Here is a 23,187-nt window from a genome sequence, read left to right on the forward strand (position 1 = left end):
TTTAACTTATTTTTATTGGAAAAAATTATTTGCTTGTAGTTAAATTTTATTATTTTTATCGAAATTTTCCACAGCCTAATGAAATCTTACGTTATTTAAGTATGTCTCAAAAATTTTATGAACTAAACGTGAGTATAAAGCTCAATGAGCAATATGAACTAAAGCAAAAGAAGATTTTCGTACGATTCCCAAAAGTACTGTATGGTTAAAATGGTCATGATTTGGCGCCAATGATTTTCTTCTTTATTTTTAGTTAATTTTTTCTTCTATGAGATGATGTAATTTCGTGAACTGCAGTTAAAAAGTACAACAGGGCATTAAAATTTCCTGGTTTTAACAACGCTTTGTGGAAATCTCAAAAAATGGAGTAAAATTTAGTTCAATTTTCGTGCAAGGTAGTTCATTCTTCCTATAAAACAGTTCACTTTTTTCGGTGTACTATGATTGCACATATCGCGAGAACGAATGCATATTGAAAAATGAGAAAAATGAAATGAGGACTAAAGCCATTGAAGTTCCAAAAAGTACAAGAGCTCACCGATGCACAAAAATATTCGACTGGAAAGTGCCAAGGAGTTGCTTTGATGGCCATAACTTGTGTCAAAGGTAGCCAATTAGAACAAATCTAAAATGATTCTAATTTTTTGATGTTATTTGCGACATTTTTGAACAATAAAATTTAGTTAAAAAATATAATGCTTTATTTCGATGCATTGCATACCAGCTACACTGTATAGGCTTGAAAATATTAAATACTTCTAACTCAGTGTTATCTACATTATTGTGTATTTTAATGAAGGCCCCAGAAGAAAAGTAATTTTCAAATATGACCCTAGAGTGCTAGAAAACTGCGAAGTATCTTCGATGTACTACACTCAAAAAAAAAAGTTTACTTGGATCCAAAGATTTTTACCTTCCCTTAACGATTTTGGTATTGATTCCGAGCTAAAGATGCAGCTTCGTTAAAATAAAGACATTTTTTAATTTAAAATTGGATACAGATCGCATTCATCGAATTTTTCTTCTCTGTTTGCGTTTATATTAATAAAGGTATTCATGGACAAACAAATGCCAGTTTAAAAATCCAAATTATGCCAGGTACTTCAAAGTAAAAACTGTTTTCTTAATGCTAAAAAAACATTAAACCAAAGATTCAAATCCTTAAAATAAGTCTAAGTCTCCATTTGAAGCGTTTTTATCTTAAATTTAAAAAAATCAATATGTCAGTTGAGTTAAAGATGATTTCTTTAAATTAAAAATGTCTTTCTTTATTTTAAGGAAATTTTGCCTAACTTCAAAGATCAACAACATTAGCAGAAGGACGCAAAATTTCAAGATTTGTGTCCTTAAAAAAATTTTTGAAAATTTTGTGTCCTAAATTTAATGAAAAAAATTTTTTTTAAGCAAGGATTATAAACTTTCTTTTAATTAAAATGTCATTATTTTAAAGAATTTTGTCCTTATCATTGCGTAAATTTCGAGTCCTAAAATTTAAGTTGCATAATCTTCCATATTAGGTCAATATTTTTTTCCGTGTAAATGCACATCGGTCCTCCCCATTGTCCACACATACAGGCTAGCTAACGTATTTGCCAGTGTAGTATTTTTGGAAAATCTTGGCATATTTCAGAAAAGCCAACAACAACAATGCCAACAACCACTATGGTAAAATAAAACATGCTGAGAGAAATGAAAGAAACGCTGAAAGGCGCGTTCAAATAATGTTGGTGTTGTTTTTTCGCAAGTTTTATTTGGATGAATTGTTTCATTTCAACATTCACTCGTTGGCCGTTTGGACGTGCTGTGGCATAGTGGCGCCGTGCTCCCACAATAATTCTGGCAAAAAACTAAAACAAATTAACTAAAAATTCATTAAAAAATTCCTTTACAATTCCCCCACGGTTATCGCGTAATTGGTTAAAATGCAAACGAGTCGCACCTGTCTACAATGGACGATAATCATTTTTAATACCATGTGTGTTGTAAGTGTCCCAAGGAATAAAACTATGATACAATTTTAATGTAATTACAGAAAATTAAAAAAGATGAAAATAAATTTATTGTATTTTGTGAATTATATTGAGTGACTACTGATTCAACTCTGTCGTGAGAATAAGTGAGAGATGTGAGAAAATTAGCAACGATCGCGTTGGAGATGTTGCAAGAATTTTCATAAATCCAAAAACCCTGATGGCGTATACGTAATGATGATTATTGTGTATACAAATTCATATGGTTATTCATTTGAATAAATGAGGGATGTATATACATATGTGTGTGTGTGTGTGTCCGTGTAGTTTTCTCACGCACTCACCTACACAACACACACACCGATTCAATAACATAAACAAATGGTATACTGTTAGCCTTCTCGAAATGTTTACACATTTTAAAATAAATTATTTCTATAAAAGCCCAACAACACAGCTATAAACAAAACAAATTTTAATATCAATACCAATTAGTGAAATTAAAAATGAAAAGCTTTGCAAAAATATTTTTGTGAAACGTGAGAAACAATTAGGTGGCATTTCATTCCGAAACCAAAATATGAAATTGAAAAATAACGAAAGTAATGAGAGAAACTTTTTGAAAATTTTGGTATTTTTTTATTTCATATTCATATTCATCTTTATTTAATCAAACCGAGCCCATGCGGACTATATGTTGATAGATAATACAAATGATTACAGGTATTTGCTTGAAATGATTAAACTAACTAATACATATTTTAAAAACATTAAGTGAAAAATACTATAATAAAACGAAATATATATGAAAATTATGAAAATAAAAACAAAGAAATGTGATGTTTAAAACCAATATCCTAAAACTAAAAACCTAACGCACACTTTTATAAAAGAAAAAATATAATAATTATGAAAAAAATAAATGGTGATAAAATTATTGTCAGTGAGAAACATGACTAGTTCAAACGATTATTATGAAAATGCAAAATCAATCTATCTTTAAATGTATGAGAAGAAATTGAAAAATCCTTAGCAATAGCAGGCAAATGGTTCCATAGCCTTGTTATGCGAATTGCAAAAGATTTCTCAAAAATGTTGTGGCTGAAATGTTCCACACGGAGTTGTGAATTTCTTGTGGAGTGTAAAAAATTGAAGTTATGCAGAAGATAAGAAGGTTGTCTGCGTTTTATGACATTAAAAAAGAAACAAAGACATTTTATGGATACAAAATCGTTAAAAGAACAACCCAAGAACTGCGAAGCAAAGTAGTCGTAGTCCCTCCAACATCGCTGGCCGTAAACAAAACGAAGAATACCATGAAAACACGAAATAAGTCTGTTAACGCAGGATCGATTAGCACCCGTATAGACCTCAATACCGTAAAGTATATGCGGCATGAGCAAGGAATGTGCCAACATATATTTAATCTGTGTAGGAAATATAACATTAAGGGAATATAACTTCTTAAGTACAAAATTCAATTTCGCACACACATGGGCGATATGTGAGCCAAATGTAAGACCGTTGTCAAGTTCGAATCCGAGCGAAGTAATACAACTAGACGGAACGACAACACTATTCTGGACAACAATACAATTATTAGCACGTAAATTGTGAGATCCACCAAATACTATACATTTAGTCTTATCTACATTAATCCTAAGTTTATTGCAACGGGCCCATTCACAGATACGACCAATATCATCATCTAGATTGGAGACACAGGTATCCAGATCCTCCGTATCACTTGTACTTAGCAACTGAATATCGTCAGCATATATAGCTAAGTTAACATGCCGAACGTAAAGATGTAGGTCATTCACATACAACGTAAATAGAATCGGTCCCAATATAGAGCCCTGGGGTACCCCGGCAAGTATCGTGTTGACACCCGAACATTGATCCCGATATGACACGAACTGCGAACGACCAGACAGAAACGAGGACATTAGCTCGCATGATGACACTGACAAGTTGAATTCATGATTAAGTTTATAGCACAGGATGTTGTGATCTACAGAGTCAAAAGCTTTGCTCAGATCTAGAGCAGCCAGAATGGCTGGGTTACGATTATCCATCGCACGCCTGATATCATCAGTCAACTTGATCATAAGCGAGGTAGTGCTATGAAACCTCCTAAAACCGGATTGACTAGTATCCACCAACGAGAAACGATTGAGATGATCCACTAACTGATCCTTAATTAATATTTCGAAAGCTTTCGACAAGGCAGGCAGAATAGAGATGGGTCGGTAATCAGAACAATTAAAACCTGATGTACCTTTTTTCCTTAATGGAATGACTCTTGCCAGCTTCCATGCCAAGGGAAAGTTGCAAGTCATTAAGATAGTATTGAACAGGTGGAGAATGTGCTGTTGTATATACGGAAATATCAACTTGATAAACCGTATTGGGATATGATCTGTCCCAATAGCATTAGACCTAATACTAAATATTGCACTATGTAATTCAAAGGGATCAACTCTACGAAAATTGAGACAATTGTCACGCATATCAGAAGTGTAAGAAGTACTTAAACTAGGCGAAAAAAGGGACGACACATTAGTATAATAATTGTTCAAGTTATCAACATCTATATCACAGTTGGTATCACAGGAAGTTTCAGAATCAAGACCACCAGTCGAGCGAATCTTGGACCAGAGATCTTTAGAACTTGTAGTTCCGCTGAACAAGCGAGCACCATATGATCGCATAGCCCGTCTTATATTTCTCCGAACAATAGCATTATACTCTCTATATATAAGTTTATCACTAGTTGAGTTCGACTCCAAATAAGCCGCATATGCCAGATCTCTGTTAATGATAGCATCCTTTATGTTCCTATCATCATACCAAATTGGATTGCCGTGCCTAATCAGACGTGTCTTTTCGGGAACATGATGTTCGAACAAATTAATCAGTATACTATTCAAGTGGAAAAGTTGCACATCAGTATTATTAGTTCTGTAAATAGGGTCAAAATCATTAGAGAATAAGTCATTTAATAAGTATCCCATATCAACTGATTCGTAATCACGAAAAGTGACATATTCAGGCACATTGCACATAGGTAGACGATATTGCACTAGCATAAAAGCATGGTTGGATCTAAGAGCAGGGAAATTGAACTGACTACTACTGACGATTGCACCTGGATCACTAACCAAAGCGTAATCAATTAAAGAAGAAGAATGCCTTGTCACATCAAAATGTGTCGGAATATCATTGTGCAAAACAGCCAAATTACACCTTGTAAGCATGAACTTAAGAATATAATATTTCCTAGGATCCAAAATATCACAGTTGAAGTCACCAATAATAATAACATTAGAAAATCTATTAACAATATCAGTAATAAACGTTTCTAATGCATCAATATCACCAGTCGGCAGGTAAACAATCCCAACAACTAAATTTAAGTTTCCAGAAGTTATATTCACAAACAATGCTTCGCAAGAATTTGAATCAGATAATGTAGCCACAATTCTATAGTAATGTTCGAGCAAATCTCAAAAATACGGTAAATAACACACAAAAAAGGGTTAAACTGTTTTCTAGGAAGAATTAACTAACTCATGCGAAAATTTAACTAAATTGTACTCCACATTTATTATTTTCACAAAACGTTGTTAACACCAGGAAAATTTAATGCCCTGACTGAGGAAATTAATAATTGTTTTTAATACATTTTTATTTGCAATAAAAATAAGCTAAAACAGGCGTTAGTTTACTACTGACTTTTTTGGTGACCAGAAATATATACATGTGTGAAATATTTTATAAATTGTACTCCACATTTATTATTTTCACAAAACGTTGTTAACACCAGGAAAATTTAATGCCCTGACTGAGGAAATTAATAATTGTTTTTTAATACATTTTTATTTGCAATAAAAATAAGTTAAAACAGGCGTTAGTTTACTACTGACTTTTTTGGTGACCAGAAATATATACATGTGTGAAATATTTTATATTAATTAAAATTAACAACATGTGTTACCGATAATAAGTCATATTTACCTGGCTGTGGGGTGATAGTTTGTAGGCTCAAATTTTCGTATGTACCTTGGCTAAATATCATTTGGGGAGTTTACAAATGGCTCAATTGGGAAATCTTTCTCCTCTGAGAATAACATACAATGTTAGGAAATTCACGATGTTCACGTAAGCCAAACAACTCCTACTTACATACCTAGACTAAAAATAAGAGATTTCATGTCCTTAAAATACCATGTCCAACAGTCAATAAACTTTTCAATGAAGTCGTTTTGTCCTTATACTTTAAGTGATTCGACTTAAAATTGGGTATCCTAACATGAAAGAAATTTTTTTTTGGCTAAGTTCGACATTCTGAAAGTTCCTCAAAATTAATGAAATCTTCTTTAAATTTTTTGACTTTTCAATGTTTTTCAATACCTCATTTTATTTTGAAGACGTATTTTCCTGAAAACATAGCATAATTTCTATTTAAAAACGAGTCTCCATTTGGACATTTTAGTTGTCTTTAACATGTTTCAATAAAGGGTGATACGGTCAAAATTTGGTAAAGGGAAAACGCATGTAAATTGGTGAAATCGTTTATTTAAAAAATCAAATTAAATTTCTTTTTTTCAAGTTCAATTAGTATAAAATTCAGGAAAAATATTCAGTTAGGCTTTCGCTTTACCAAATCCGAATTGCCGGGCCTCACGCTTGACACCTGCCATCAGATTTTGTACAGCCACCTTGTCCACCTTCTTCGCCGCAGAAAGCCAGTTTGCCTTGAACTACTGCTCGTCCTTAGCAGTTTTTTGGTCTTCTTTAGGTTCCGCTTGACAATAGCCCAGTATTTCTCAATTGGGCGGAGCTCTGGCGTTTTGGGAGGGTTCTTGTCCTTGGGAACAACCTGCACGTTGTTGCCGGCGTACCACTCCATGGCCTTTTTACCGTAATGGCAAGATGCCAAATCCGGCCAAAACAGTACGGAACAACCGTGTTTCTTCAGGAAAGGCAGCAGACGTTTATTCAAACACTTTTTCACGTAAATTTCTTGGTTGGCAGTCTCGGAAGCTATGAAAATGCTGCTTTTCAAGGTACAGGTACAGATGGCTTGCCAAACCAGATATTTCTTTGCGAACTTTGACAGTTTTATGTGCTTGAAAACATCTGCTACCTTTCCCCTTCCTTTTGCCGTATAAAACTCCTGTCCAGGAAGCTGCTGGTAGTCGGCTTTGACGTAGATTTCGTAGGCATCGCGAGTAGCTCGGATTTTCGCGATGCGCGAGCAAAATTTTGATACGCTGCTCTTCTTGCTTGGACGGCATTTTGACAACTGAAGAGTGAATTCCAAAATCAAAATAGGAGCAACATTCTACACACACACACCTTCAAAATGAGGGGTGTTCAGGTTTTTTAAATGCAAATATGATAGAAATACGTCAAGTTTATATTGACCAAATTTTGACCGTATCACCCTTTAGCACATAAAGAAACAAGTAAGGAAAGTCTAAAGTCGGGCGGGACCGACTATATTATACCCTGCACCACTTTGTAAATCCACATTTTCGATACTATATCAAATCCGTCAAATGTGTTGGGTGCTATATACAAAGGCTTTTGTCCCAAATACATACATTTAAATCTGACTCCATCTGGACAAAATTTATAATCTATAAACTTAATACTTAAGTCGGCTAATGCCCTGGGATGCACCAGGGCTGTGGAGCCGGAGTCGGAGTCTGAAGATTTTGCAGGAGTCGGAGTCGGAGTCGGAGTCTTAAAAATTTTGCTCGACTCCGACTCCGGCTAAACCAAATTTTTTAAAACACTTCACATTTTTGTAACTAAGTAAGTTTTTACGCAAATTAGTTTCAATTGCGTTATTCATTCGATCAATGTACAGCATGATTGGAAATGAAAATCAACTTCCAATTACGGCTATCTTTTTATGTTTCCTAGAATGTTAAATCGATCCATCTGCTAGATGGGCTGGATCAATCCAATTTAATGCCCATATCAATTTATTTGAAATATTTCGAACAATCGAAATTATTATTTTTTTTTTAATTTTATTTTAAGACCATATACATATGTGGAATATTGACCGAAAATTTTGTCAAAGTTGTTTTTTTATAGAAAATGTTGTCAAAATGTTATTTCTATAAAAAGTTTTGTCAAAATTTTATTTTTCATAGCAAATTTTGTCACAATTTTATTTCTATAAAAAATTTATTGAAAATTTATTACTATAGAAATATTTTTTTTTTATAGAAAATTTAGTCAAAATTTTATTTCTATAGAAAATTGAGTCAAAATTTTGTTTCTATAGAATATGTTGCGAAATTTTATTTCTATAGAAAATTTTGCAAAATTTAGTTTGTTACACAAACATTTTTTCAAAATTTTATTTCTATTGATAGTTTTATTTCTATAAAAATTTAAGTCAAAATTTTATTTCTATAGAAAATTTTGCCAAAATTTTATAGTAATAGATTTTTTTATTAGAAAATTTGGTCAAAATTTTATTTCTATAGAAAATTTAGTCAAAATTTTGTTTCTGTAGAATATCTTGCAGAATTTTATTTACTACACAAAAAATTTTCTAAAACTGTATTTTTATTGATAATTTTTTCAAAATTTTATTTCTATAAGAAAAAATTGTCAAATTTTATTTCTATAGCAAATTTTCTCAAAATTTTTTTTCTTACTGATGCTCACTGATACTCACCGCTATAAAAAATGTATTCAAAATTTTATTACTATAGAAATATTTTTTTCTATATAAAATTTAGTCAAATTTTTATTTCTGTAGAAAATTTAGTCAATTTTTTTTCTGTAGAATATTTTACAAAGTTTTATTTCTATATAGAAAATTTTGCAAAATTTTGTTTGCTACACAATTTTTTAAATTGTATTTCTATTGATATTTTTTTCAAACTTTTATTTCTATAAAAAATATTGCCAAATTTTATTTCTATAAAAATTTTATTCAAAATTTTATTTCTATATATTTGGTAAAAATTTGATTTCAATAGAAAATTTTGCCAAAATTTTATTTCTATAGAAAATTTTGCAAAACTTTATTTCTATACAAAATTTTGCAAAACTTTATTTCTAAATAAAATTTTGCAAAATTTTATTTACTAGACAAAAATTTTTCCAAAATTGTATGCTCTGCTAAGTCTGCTATTCCATCCGATCCGGCTGTTACATGGTGTTGGTATATGGTCTCTAACAACCATGCAAAAATTGGTCCACATCGGTTCATAATTATATATAGCCCCCATATAAACCGATCCCCAGATTTGGCTTACGATGTCTCCAAGAGAAGCAAATTTCACCCAAGTCGGTTGTAATTTGGAACATGGTGTTAGTATATGATCTTTAACAATCGTGCCAGAATTGGTCCATATCGGTAAATAATTATATATAGCCCCCATGTAAAACGTTCTCCAGATGTGACCTCCGGAGCCTCTTGGAGAAGCAAAATTCATCCCATCCAGTTCAAATTAGGAATGTGGTGTTAGTATATGGTCGCTAACAACCATACCAAAATTGGTCCAATCACACAAAAATTGGTCCATATCGGTTCATTATCATGGTTGCCACTAGAGCCAAAAATAATCTACCAAAATCTTATTTCTATAGAAAATTTTGTCAAAATTTTATTTCTATAGAAAATTTTGTCAAAATTTTATTTCTAGAGAAAATGTTGTTAAAATTTTATTCGGTTCATAATAAAATTTTCATCATTTTCAAAATTTTATTTCTATAGAAAATTTTGTCAAAATTTTATTTCTATAGAAAATTTTGTTCAAATTTTATTCGGTTCATAATCATGGTTGCCACTAGAGCCACAAATAATCTACCAAGATTTTATTTCTATAGAAATTTTTGTCAAAAGTTTATTTCTATAGAAAATTTTGTTAAAATTTTATTTCTGTAGAAATTTTTGTCAAAATTTTCTTTCTATAGAATATTTAGTCAAAATTTTTATTTCTATAGAAAATTTTGTGTAAATTTTATTTCTATAGAAAATTTTGTTAAAATTTTATTTCAGTAGAAAATTTTGTCAAACTGAATTATATACGTATTGGATCGATCTTTTTTGATTTAATATATACCACGTATGGACTCACATACAATTTAGAAGATGGTGTTAGGAGGTTTTAAGATACCTTGCCATCGGCAAGCGTTACCGCAACTTAAGTAATTCGATTGTGGATGGCAGTGTTTAGAAGAAGTTTCTACGCAATCCATGATGGAGGGTACATAAGCTTCGGCCTGGCCGAACTTACGGCCGTATATACTTGCTTTTTGTTAAAATTGTGTTACGTCCCATAACGTTAGATTTAAATTCTAAGTACATAGATTTTGTAGAAGTATATACAATTTTGTCTAAATCGATTCAGATTCAAATTCATGCATATGGGAATATAAACCTTTATATAGCTCACAACAAATTTAAAGGATTTGTGATAGTATCAATAATTTTGGTTAACAAACACATATACGGTTGGTATCTTCTCATATTCCGATGGGTATTTATATCATTATTTTATTTATTAAACATATCCCTACATATTTTAAATTTAGGGAGTTCAATTGGCATCTAATGTGAAATTAAGACCTTTTTTTGCACACATAAATAAATACGATACTTTATATCGATCCACTTACGGTACCCCCACAATAGAACTACAAATTAGTGGTATTAAAATGAGATTTAGTTATATTACCCGGAGTCGCATTCGGAGTCGAGCTGATGAAAAATACCCCATATAGACCGATCTCCCGATTTTACTTCTTGGGCTTCTAGAAACTGTATTTTCTATCCGATTTGGCTGAAAATTGAAAGCTAAAGGTATATTAGGACCAAAAGTAGGTGTGCTAAAAATGGTGTGTATCGGTCCATGTTTTGGTATAGCCCCCATATAGACCGATCTCCTAATTTTACTTCTTGAGCTTCTAGGAACCATAGTTTCTATCCGATTTGCCTTAAACTTCAAATACAGAAGTATTTTAGGACCACAAATAGGTGTGAAGAAAATTATGGTTATAGGTTCATGTGTTGGTATAGCCCCTATATATACCGATCTTCCGATTTTATTTTTTGGGCTTCTAGAAAACGTACTTTCTATCCGATTTGCCTAAATTTAAAATCTATAATTATAATAGATGTAACGGAAATGAGTTGGTATAGCCCACGTATAGACCGATCTGCCGATTTTACTCCAAGGGCAATAGTTTTTATCCGATTTTCATGAAGTTGTAAAACTAGATTGTTTTGAAAATTCGCCCTATTTTCATCGATATATTTTGAACCACTTAAATTATCACAGATCTTATTATACACGTTTGTTCGACATCTCAATACCTTGCATTCAAGTACAAACAACGATATAATCGGACATTTCTAGCTCCAGGTATAATTTGTTTAGCGAAAAAAGTCAGAAAAACAAAAAATAACGGGATATCTCAAAAACGTTTTTTTAACCTTCATTTTCGAATTCAGCAGATCAAAATACATACGAAAAGTCATAAAATGTACATTTTCAGTGTAAACTAATGTTAACAAAACCCACACAAAAAATTCATTATTTGGATATAAAGAAACAAGACCACTTCGCTATTAGGGAGATAACACAAAGGGGGGCAAAAGAAAGCAGCTGATTTTTATCAATTTTGAATCTTGAAATATTAGCTAATAAACCACAAAAAATCCCATTGGAGACTTCAGGGGGAACAGAACTAAAACTCTACATAAAATTTACATATAAGAACGAACGAACACGAAGCAATGAGACTGGCAAAAATTGATTTTATAACAAATTTAAAACAAGTTTTATACATTTTTTATTTTAAAATATAGTTAATACCATTTAGTTCAATATTTATTTCGATTTATTTCGATATATATATTTTTTTTGCTTTTGTTTTATTTATTTAAATGTGCACTTAATTTTATTCTTTTTCACACTTCAAAAACCCACTGCTTACACGCTCATAAAAAATCGCTTCTGTAACATATACTCCCAAACATATTTTGCTTCAAGCATATACATTTTTGGGTATTGCCCAAACATTTATATGTTTGATCTCTTCCAATATATAATATGTTTGAAAGCATATTAGTCTAAACAATATATGTTTGGGTAGTCTAAGTTCCAAACATTTTGTATTTTTGCATCCAAATTCAATAATGTTGTCTTCCAAAAAACAATATGTTATTATGTGAACATATAATATGTTTGGAAGCATTTTGCACCCAAAAATATTATATGCTTAAAAAAAATTCTCCCAAACAATATTGTGCTCAAAATTTTATTTATTTATTTATATATTTACAATCATAACGAATTATGAAAATAAACAGGTAATATAGGTGCTAACAACATATGTTTTCGACCTGAATGCTCAAAATTTTGTTTCTGCCCAATTGTATATTCCCCCACATCTTTCTCACTTCCACGAGATTTTTTAGTTCTTAGCACCTTTTTCTGTAATACAAACATTGTAAAAGAAATTATTCAATTGTATGATTTTTTATTTTATTTTAATTTTACCTTTTGCCGGACGGGGATTCGAACAGCGGACCACACAGTTTGTAAGGATCAAAGAAGTAGCTGATCAATTGCCCAAGGAAAAATAAAATGTTAATTTTGTAATAACAAGCAACAACCACCACCTTAATTCAATATCGCTCCCTGTTAAATAGCGCTCCAAGCTACTAAACACATATATGTTTATAGGCTATTTCTAAATTAATATATGTTTGCATCCAAGCATATTATATTTACAAACATTTTATGTCCCAAACATTATATGTTCTAACATATTAACATATATGTCCCACACATGTTATGCTAGTTTATGAACATTATATGCTTGCACTCAAAAATATTGTGTTTAAAAATTTGTGTTCCAAACATATAATGTTTATAGCCAAACATAGGAAAAACAGTCTTTTTCATCCGCGTACTTGCTCTCTCTTTTGAAGCCGTTCTTAAAGAGTACAGAAGGAATAAAACAGAAACAAATACACATTGTAGAACGTTGTTTGCATAAGAAACATCGATGCCACACTTTTTGACAAATTTCTAACTTTGATTTTTTATTTTTGGCCAAAGGGATCGACCACTGTGGGATGGAACACTATGTTAGTAAAAAAACAAGTATATACAGCCGTAAGTTCGGCCAGGCCGAATCTTATGTACCCTCCACCATGGATTGCGTAGGAACTTCTACTAAAGGCTGTCATCCACAATCGAATTACTTGGGTTGCGATAACACTTGCCGATGACAAGGTATCGTAAAACTTTTTAACACTGTCTTCTAAATTGTAAGTTACTCCATAAGGGGTATATATTAAACAAAAAAAAAGGCCGATTAAATTCGTATATAATTCAGTTTGACAAAATTTTCTATAGAAATAAAATTTTGACAAAATTTTATATAGAAATAAAAACTTGACAAAATTTTCTATAGAAATAAAATGTTGACAAAATTTTCTATGGAAGTAAAATGTTGACAAAATTTTCTACAGAAATAATTTTTTTACAAAATTTTCTATAGAAATAAAATTTTGACAAAATTTTCTATGGAAATAAAATGTTGACAAACATTGCTATAGAAATAAACTTTTTACAAAACTTTCTATAGAAATGAAATTTTGACAAAACTTTCTATAGTAATAAAATTTGACAATTTTTACATGGGTGTTAGAGGCCATATACTAACGAAATGTACCAAATTTCAACCGCATCGGATGACTTTTGCTCCTCCAAGAGGCTCCGGAGGTCAAATCTGGGGATCGGTTTATATGGGAGCTATATATAATTATGGACCGATATGGACCAATTTTTGCATGCTTGCATGCTTGTTAGAGACCGTATACTAACATCAGGTACCCAATTTCAAACGGATCGGATGAATTTTGCCCCTCCAAGAGGCTCCGGAGGTCAAATCTGGGGATCGGTTTATATGGGAGCTATATATAATTATGGACCGATATGGACCAGTTTTTGCATGGTTGTTAGAGACCATATACTAACACCACGTACCAAATTTCAATCGGGTAGGATGAAGTTTGCTCCTCCAAGAGGCTCCGGAGGTCAAATCTGGGGATCGGTTTATATGGGAGCTATATATATTTATGGACCGATATGGACCAATTTTTGCATGGTTGTTAGAGACCGTATACTAACATCAGGTACCAAATTTCAACCGGATCGGATGAATTTTGCCCATCCAAGAGGCTCCGGAGGTCAAATCTGGGGATCGGTTTATATGGGGGCTATATATAATTATGGACCGATATGGACCAATTTTTGCATGGTTGTTAGAGACCGTATACTTAGACCACGTACCAAATTTCAACCGGATCGGATGAATTTTGCTGCTCCGGAAGGCTCCGCAAGCCAAATTTGGGGATCGGTTTATATGGGGGCTATACGTAAACGTGGGCCGATATGGCCCATTTTCAATACCATCCGACCTACATCAATAACAACTACTTGTGCCAAGTTTCAAGTCGATAGCTAGTTTCGTTCGGAAGTTAGCGTGATTTCCACAGACGGACGGACAGCCGGACAGACGGACGGACGGACGGACATGCTTAGATCGACTCTGAATTTCACCACGACCCAGAATATATATACTTTATGGGGTCTTAGAGCAATATTTCGATGTGTTACAAACGGAATGACAAAGTTAATATACCCCCATCCTATGGTGGAGGGTATAATAAAAAAGTAAGAAAAGTCTAAAGTCGGATGGGACCGACTAGGTTAGGTTAGGTTAAAGTGGCAGCCCGATTAAGATTCAGGCTCACTTAGACTATTCAGTCCATTGTGATACCACATTAACTAAAAGTACCTATTACATATGGGCACTTCTAGTTTTAACCGCTGAACCTTCTCGATTATTTTTCTTTGTTGAACCAACCAGATTGTTCCAAAAACATAAGCAGACTGCTTAAGTTAACGCTTTCCAGATCCGCCAGTAATCTGAAGATATATGCTCCTAAAAGTTGCTTGCGCTTTACACACAATGCAGGACACTAACACAAGAGGTGTTTAATTGATTCTTTTTCCTCCGCATCATGACAGCTCATACAATAGTCATTATACTTCGCGCCAATAGTTTTTGCAAAATCGCCTATCAGGCAGCGACCCGTTATAGCAGATATCAGGAGTGATATCTGACGTCTCGAGAACACTAGCATATCTAGTGTGCGGTTTAAGTTGAAATGGGGCCATATTTGCTTGGTGTCGTTACAACCCTTGCAATGCTCCCATCGAACATTTGCCATCATAACAGCCTTCTCACGCAGTATGAGCTTGCAGGTAGCTAGGGGCATACCAACAAATTCTAGTTCCCCTGGAATATGTAAGGTATTCCCTAGCCTTGTCACCTCATCCGCTTCGCAGTTCCCCGGTATGTTCCTATGGCCAGGCGTCCATATTAGGTGAATATTGTACTGCTCAGCCATCTCATTGAGAGATTTGCGGCAGTCGATGGCCGTTTTCGAGTTGAGGAACACAGAGTCCAAGGATTTTATTGCAGGTTGACTGTCTGAGTATATATTAATGTCCACATTTTTTGGAACATTACTTCTCAGCCAATTCGCCACCTCTCTTATTGCTAATATTTCAGCCTGAAAAACACTACAGTGATTAGGTAATATTTTCGCTATTCGAAGTTCCAGATCATTAGAATATACTCCGAACCCCACTTGTCCATCCAATTTGGAGCCATCAGTGTAGAAATCTATATATTCTTTATTCCCCGGGGTCTGTGTGCACCACGCCTCACTGTTGGGGATTAGAGTCTCAAACTTTTTGTCGAAAAGTGGACTCGCCAAAGTGTAATCCACTACCTTAGGCACATCTGGCATTATTTTGAGGACCGAACTGTGACCGTAACTTTTTTCCGACCACAGCGATAGCTCGCGCAACCGCACAGCCGTTGTTGCAGCTGACTGTTTGGCCAAAATGTCTAAAGGCAATAGATGCAATATGACATTAAGGGAATTTGTTCCTGTCTTGCTGAATGCGTCTGAAATACACAAACACGCCATACGATGAACTTTATCTAAACAAGTCGGTTCCTGAAGTGCCGGCCACCAGACTACAACACCATATAGCATTATAGGTCTAACCACTGCCGTGTATAGCCAATGCACAATTTTTGGTTTTAGTCCCCACTTTTTTCCTATTTCAATCAAGTTGTTTAACGTACTGCCTTCGAATTCGATGCATTGTATGTTTCATTTAGGACGATGAAATGTTCAATAAAATTAGACCAGCTTGATTTTCGATTTTGCCTTCATGTTTTCCGATTAATACATGTAATGCTTTCCCCTTACAGATCATTGGTATTTTAACTGCAGTCGCCAGTGTATTCGAATTACAGAAATATTCGTTTGGAACACCGGATTTCACGGAAAAAATCATTCACATAGGCATAGGAGCTATACTGGTCATATCGGCTTTCGTGGGATGCTGTGCCGCTGTAAATGGATCGGTTAAGATGCTGGTGGGCGTAAGTACTCCCATTGAACTTTAGTCCATTAACTTACTCATGGACAATTCAGTTTACTGTGATTCTATTGGCATTGATAGCAACCCACATCTGGACCCTTTGGCGTTACAATGAAGATAGAGTACGGACTTCAACTACAAACATGGTCAATTATCATTGGATAGCAGAAACACATAAACAGGGTAGTATGGATAACCTTCAAACTATCGTAAGTTAGATTTCGCGTCCTAGAAATATTCAACCCTTCTATATATGACATCTGATTCCATCTTTGCCAGTATCAATGTTGTGGGAAGAATGGTTACATGGACTACAATATCAATAGTATGACAGTTCCTAATACCTGTTATCTGGTTCGCAATCACAAAAAGGAGTTCTATCCACATGGTCAGGGATGCATGACAGCCGTACTGGATGCTTATCTGTATATTTACCGCTTCGAGAAATGGTCTCATGTTGCGTTAATATGCTTCGAAGTGAGTACAAAGATTCCTAATAGTCATTTTGAATTCTTCAATAATCTCGACAATTTTCACTTCTCCATACAGTCTCTTGGCATAACGTTGGCTTTTGTGTTGATCTTTAATCTGACTGCAGATACACGACGCTATAATTATTAGCTATAATTATCAAAATTACCTGTATTTCTATTCCGAAATAATTTTTATCCAATATTTAATAAATTTAGTTATATGAATTTGTATGGAATATCCAGAGGATTTCTTCGGGTGGTCATTGTAATCTTATTAATTTCAATGGAGTACAACTACTGAATAGCTTAAAGATTCCAGGGCTTTGGATTAGGCGTCTGAGTCTAAAGATTTTGCTGGTGTCCGAGTCGAATCGTAAAAATTTTGCTCGACTCTTAACCCAACAACACTTAACCCTCTAATGCCCAATCCCGCCTTTAGGCGGGCTTCATTAAATCGAGAAGCTTTTAGTAAAACACACCTTAAGACAACAAAAATGGGTAAAATAAAAAAGAAAACCTAGTTAAAATTGTTCATGAGGCTTTGCTGAATTTTACCATATAAATTTTTAGATTTCTTGCTTTTGTACCGTTAACATTGAATAATTAATCAGCTGGCAAAAAATTGGGGCATTAGAGGGTTAATATAGTATTGCAAGTATTAGAGATTTCCCCCCGTTATTAAATATATGCTTCAACATAGTTCGTCGTAGATATTTGTGTTTATAATATAAGCTGAATCGAAGAAGGCGTAGATGGAAAACAAGGATAGCAAACGAAATTCATTTGTTACAGTTCTTTGTATCTCTCTGAAAAGTTCAAACTTTTATCTCCAAAACAATGTTTCTATTACAAAATTTTTATTTTTACCGTAAATAAAAACATTTTTTATACTAAAACCACTAACAATTTCGTCTATCAAGCAATGTTCTTTTCTAAAAACCAAATAGCTTTACGCGGCAAATATGATATATCTTGATATTTTGTAGTAATAATATGACATTATGCAATGGCACATATTTTAAATGTGCCCTTAAGATATTGTACAAAAAATTTTGGAATATTACGTTATTTCCATTTTTGTTTTACCCAAAGTCGTATCGTTTATACAGAAAGGAGCATCAGGCGCTTGCAACTACATTTGTTTGTTTTCTTTAAACAAAGTTACTTTAAATGCAGTTTGTACGTGCATTATACACTGGTCTATAAATAGATCTATAAACCAGTGTATAATGCACGAATGGTCTACGTCTGGACAAAAGGTAAAATTTAACAAGTATATACGGCCGTAAGTTCGACCAGGCCGAAGCTTATGTACCCTCCATCATGGATTGCGTAGAAACTTCTTCTAAACACTGCCATCCACAATCGAATTACTTAAGTTGCGGTAACGCTTGCCGATGGCAAGGTATCTTAAAACCTCCTAACACCATCTTCTAAATTGTATGTAAGTCCATACGTGGTATATATTAAATCAAAAAAGATCGATCCAATACGTATATAATTCAGTTTGTAGACAAAGTAGACATAAAATTTTGACAAAATTTTCTACTGAAATAAAATTTTAACAAAATTTTCTATAGAAATAAAATTTACACAAAATTTTCTATAGAAATAAAAATTTTGACTAAATATTCTATAGAAAGAAAATTTTGACAAAAAATTTCTACAGAAATAAAATTTTAACAAAATTTTCTATAGAAATAAACTTTTGACAACATTTTCTATAGAAATAAAATCTTGGTAGATTATTTGTGGCTCGAGTGGCAACCATGATTATGAACCGAACAAAATTTGAACAAAATTTTCTATAGAAATAAAATTTTGACAAAATTTTCTATAGAAATAAAATTTTGAAAATGATGAAAATTTTATTATAAACCGAATAAAATTTTAACAAAATTTTCTCTAGAAATAAAATTTTGACAAAATTTTCTATAGAAATAAAATTTTGGTAGATTATTTTTGGCTCTAGTGGCAACCATGATAATGAACCAATATGGACCAATTTTTGTGTGATTGGACCAATTTTGGTATGGTTGTTAGCGACCATATACTAACAACACGTTCCTAATTTGAACCGGATCGGATGAATTTTGCTTCTCCAAGAGGCTCCGGAGGTCAAATCTGGAGAACGTTTTATATGGGAGCTATATATAATTATTTGCCGATATGGACCAATTCTGGCACGGTTGTTAAAGATCATATACTAACACCATGTTCAAAATTAAAACCGGCTTGGATGAAATTTGCTTCTCTTGGAGACTTCGCAAGCCAAATCTGGGGATCGGTTTATATGGGGGTTATATATAATTATGGACCGATGTGGACCAATTTTTGCATGATTGTTAGAGACCATATACCAACATCATGTACCAAATTTCAGCCGGATCGGATGAAATATGCTTCTCTTAGAGGCTCCACAAGCCAAATCTGGGGATCGGTTTATATGGGGGCTATATACAATTAAGGACCGATATGGACCAATTTTTGCATGGTTGTTAGATACCATATACCAACATCATGTACCAAATTTCGGCCGGATCGAATGAAATTTTCTTCTCTTTGAGGCTCCGCAAGCCAAATCTGGGGATCGGTTTATATGGGGGCTATATATAATTATGGACCGATGTGGATCAATTTATGCATGGTTGTTAGAGACCATATACCAATACCATGTACCAAATTTCAGCCGGATCGGAAGAAATGTGCTTCTCGTTTAGGCTCCGCAAGCCAAATCTGGGGATCGGTTTATATGGGGGCTATATATAATTATGGACCGATGTGGACCAATTTTTGCATGGTTGTTAGAGACCATATACTAACACCATGTACCAAATTTCAGCCGGATCGGATAAAAGGTGCTTCTCTTTTAGGCTCCGCAAGCCAAATCTGGGGGTCGGTTTATATGGGGGCTATATATAATTATGGTCCGATGTGGACCAATTTTTGCATGGTTGTTAGAGACCATATACCAACACCATGTACCAAATTTCAGATAGATCGGATGAAATATGCTTCTGTTACAGGCTCTACAAGCCAAATCTGAGGGTCCCTTTATATGGGGGCTATACGTAAAAGTGGACCGATATGGTCCATTTTCAATACCACCCGACCTACATCGATAACAACTACTTGTGCCAAGTTTCAAGTCGATAGTTTGTTTCGTTCGGAAGTTAGCGTGATTTCAACAGACGGACGGACGGACGGACGGACATGCTTAGATCGACTCAGAATTTCACCACGACCCAGAATATATATACTTTATGGGGTCTTAGAGCAATATTTCGATGTGTTACAAACGGAATGACAAAGTTAATATACCCCCATCCTACACGGATGAAAAAGACTGTTTTTCATATGTTTGGCTATAAACATTATATGTTTGGAACATAAATTTTTAAACACAATATTTTTGAGTGCAAGCATATAATGTTCATAAACTAGCATAACATGTTTGGGACATATATGTTAATATGTTAGAACATATTATGTTTGGGACATAAAATGTTTGTAAATATAATATGCTTGGATGCAAACATATATTAATTTAGAATAGCCTATAAACATATATGTGTTTGGTAGCTTGGAGCGCTATTTAACAGGGAGCGATATTGAATTTAGTTGGTGGTTGGTGCTTGTTATTACAAAATTAACATTTTATTTTTCCTTGGGCAATTGATCAGCTACTTCTTTGATCCTTACAAACTGTGTGGTCCGCTGTTCGAATCCCCGTCCGGCAAAAGGTAAAATTAAAATAAAAAAAAATCATAAAATTGAATAATTTCTTCTACAATGTTTGTATTACAGAAAAAGGTGCTAAGAACTAAAAAATTTCGTGGAAGTGAGAAAGATGTCGGGGAATATACAATTGGGCAGAAACAAAATTTTGAGCATTCAGGTCGAAAACCTATGTTGTTAGCACCTATATCACCTGTTTATTTTCATAATTCATTATGATTGTAAATATATAAATAAATAAATAAAATTTTGAGCACAATATTGTTTGGGAGAATTTTTTTTAAGCATATAATATTTTTGGGTGCAAAATCCTTCCAAACATATTATATGGTCACATAATAACATATTGGTTTTTGGAAGACAACATTATTGAATTTGGATGCAAAAATACAAAATGTTTGGAACTTAGACTACCCAAACATATATTGTTTAGACCAATATGCTTTCAAACATATTATATATTGGAAGAGATCAAACATATAAATGTTTGGGCAATACCCAAAAATATATATGCTTGAAGCAAAATATGTTTGGGAGTATATGTTACAGGAGCGATTGAGCGTGTATGATGGAGGGTATAAAAATATGTGAGCGTGTATGATGGAAGGTATAAAAAGATGTGAGCGTGTATGATGGAGGGTATAAAAATATTTTATGAACTGTTATATTTGCTTCTACATTCTTTGCATTACAGAAGATAAAGTGGTGAGTGTAAAACAAGTTTTGGAAGTGAGAGAGATATGGGGAAGATGAAATAAGTTATAAAATTAAAAAAAAAAGTTATCACGAAATTTCCGAACGATGTTCGTTGCACACAAATTTGTTTCTGATGCAATCACAAAATTAATTGATCCAAATAATTTTTCAATTGAAATGTCTTCAATCACGGAAATGATAATATCAATCAATTACTTTCTTAACTGACTTATTGTTATTAGTTTTTTTTTTTTTTTAATTTAATGTTTGAAATAAGTTTTAAGTTTTTAACGGACTTAGTATTCCGAGTTTGATTAATTAATTGTATCAATTATTTTTATACCCTCCACCATAGGATGGGGGTATATTAACTTTGTATATTAACCGTTTGTAACACATCGAAATATTGCTCTAAGACCCCATAAAGTATATATATTCTGGGTCGTGGTGAAATTCTGAGTCGATCTAAGCATGTCCGTCCGTCCGTCCGTCTGTTGAAATCACGCTAACTTCCGAACGAAACAAGCTATCGACTTGAAACTTTGCAGAAGTAGTTGTTATTGATGTAGGTCGGATGGTATTGCAAATGGGACATATCGGTCCACTTTTACGTATAGCCCCCATATAAACGGACCCCCAAATTTGGCTTGCGAATCCTCTAAGAGAAGCAAATTTCATCCGATCCGGCTGAAATTTGGTACATGGTGTTAGTATATGATCTCTAACAGCCATGCAAAAATTGGTCCACATCGGTCCATAAATATATATATTGCCCCCATATAAACCGATCCCCCGATTTGACTTGCGGAGCCTCTAAGAGAAGCAAATTTCATCCGATCCGGCTGAAATTTGGTACATGGTGTTAATATATGGTGTCTAATGACCATGCAAAAATTGGTCCACATCGGTCCATAATTATATAGAGCCCCCATATAAACCGATCGCCAGATTTGACCTCCGGAGCCTCTTGGAAGACCAACATTCATCTGATTCAGTTGAAATTTGGTACGTGGTGTTAATATATGGCATCAAACTCCCATGCAAAAATTGGTCGAAATCGGTCCATAATTATATATAGGCCCTATATAAACCGATCCCCAGATTTGACCTCCGGAGCCTCTTGGAAGAAGTTGGTACCTGAATTTGGTACCTGAAGTTAGTATATGGTATCCAACAACAATGCAGGAATTGGTTCATATCAGTCCATAATTATATATAGCCCCCATATAAACCGATCCTCAGATTTGACCTCCGGTGCCTTTTGGAGAAGCAAAATTCATCCGATCTGGTTGAAATTTGGTACGTGGTGGTAGTATATGATATTTAACAACTATGCCAAAAGTGGTCCATATCAGTCCATAATCATATATAGCCCCCATATAAACCGATCCCGAGATTTGGTTTTGGAGCCTCTTGGTGAAGCAAATTTCATACGAGTCAGTTGAAATTTGGTACACCCAGAGAAGGAATATGATCACCTCAAACATGTTTTAAGAGCAAAATGTTATTTTTGGGTGGTGACCATGTAACATGGTTTTCGCAACCATGTCATTTCCTCGGAAATCATGTATCTGATTTCGGCAAGCGGGTTATATTTGACGAGAAATTAACATTTTAGTGACAAACATGTTACATGGTCACCATACAAAAATAACATTTTGCTCTTGAAACATGTTTGAGGTGATCATATTCCTTCTCTGCGTGTACATTGTGCTTGTATATGGCCGTTAACAACCCAGCCTAACTAGGTCCATATCGGTCTATAGTCATTAGCGTAGCTAGACAATT

The 23,187-nt window shown here is 33.7% G+C and overlaps 1 protein-coding gene across 1 annotated transcript; it reads left to right on the plus strand.

The window, feature by feature from the left end:
* Nucleotides 1-1,764: 1,764 nt before the first annotated feature.
* Nucleotides 1,765-17,201, plus strand: Tsp42Eo (Tetraspanin 42Eo). Its single transcript, XM_075310408.1, has 5 exons — nucleotides 1,765-1,982; nucleotides 16,320-16,493; nucleotides 16,546-16,701; nucleotides 16,772-16,969; nucleotides 17,042-17,201. The coding sequence occupies exons 1-5, from the start codon at nucleotides 1,923-1,925 to the stop codon at nucleotides 17,111-17,113; spliced, it is 660 nt and encodes a 219-aa protein (XP_075166523.1). The 5' UTR covers nucleotides 1,765-1,922; the 3' UTR covers nucleotides 17,114-17,201.
* The last annotated feature ends 5,986 nt before the right edge of the window (nucleotides 17,202-23,187 follow it).

The sequence above is a fragment of the Haematobia irritans genome, chromosome 5, assembly GCF_050003625.1.
Source record: "Haematobia irritans isolate KBUSLIRL chromosome 5, ASM5000362v1, whole genome shotgun sequence".
Lineage (NCBI taxonomy): Eukaryota > Metazoa > Arthropoda > Insecta > Diptera > Muscidae > Haematobia > Haematobia irritans.

What these genes read in the sequence shown, in the direction of transcription:
- Tsp42Eo (XM_075310408.1), top strand. Translation starts at nt 1,923, where the DNA reads ATGCAAACGAGTCGCACCTGTCTACAATGGACGATAATCATTTTTAAT. An exon ending in TTTTTAATACCATGTGTGTT is followed by an intron (nt 1,983 to 16,319) that starts GTAAGTGTCCCA and finishes TTCCCCTTACAG; the next exon opens with ATCATTGGTATTTTAACTGC. An exon ending in CGGTTAAGATGCTGGTGGGC is followed by an intron (nt 16,494 to 16,545) that starts GTAAGTACTCCC and finishes TGGACAATTCAG; the next exon opens with TTTACTGTGATTCTATTGGC.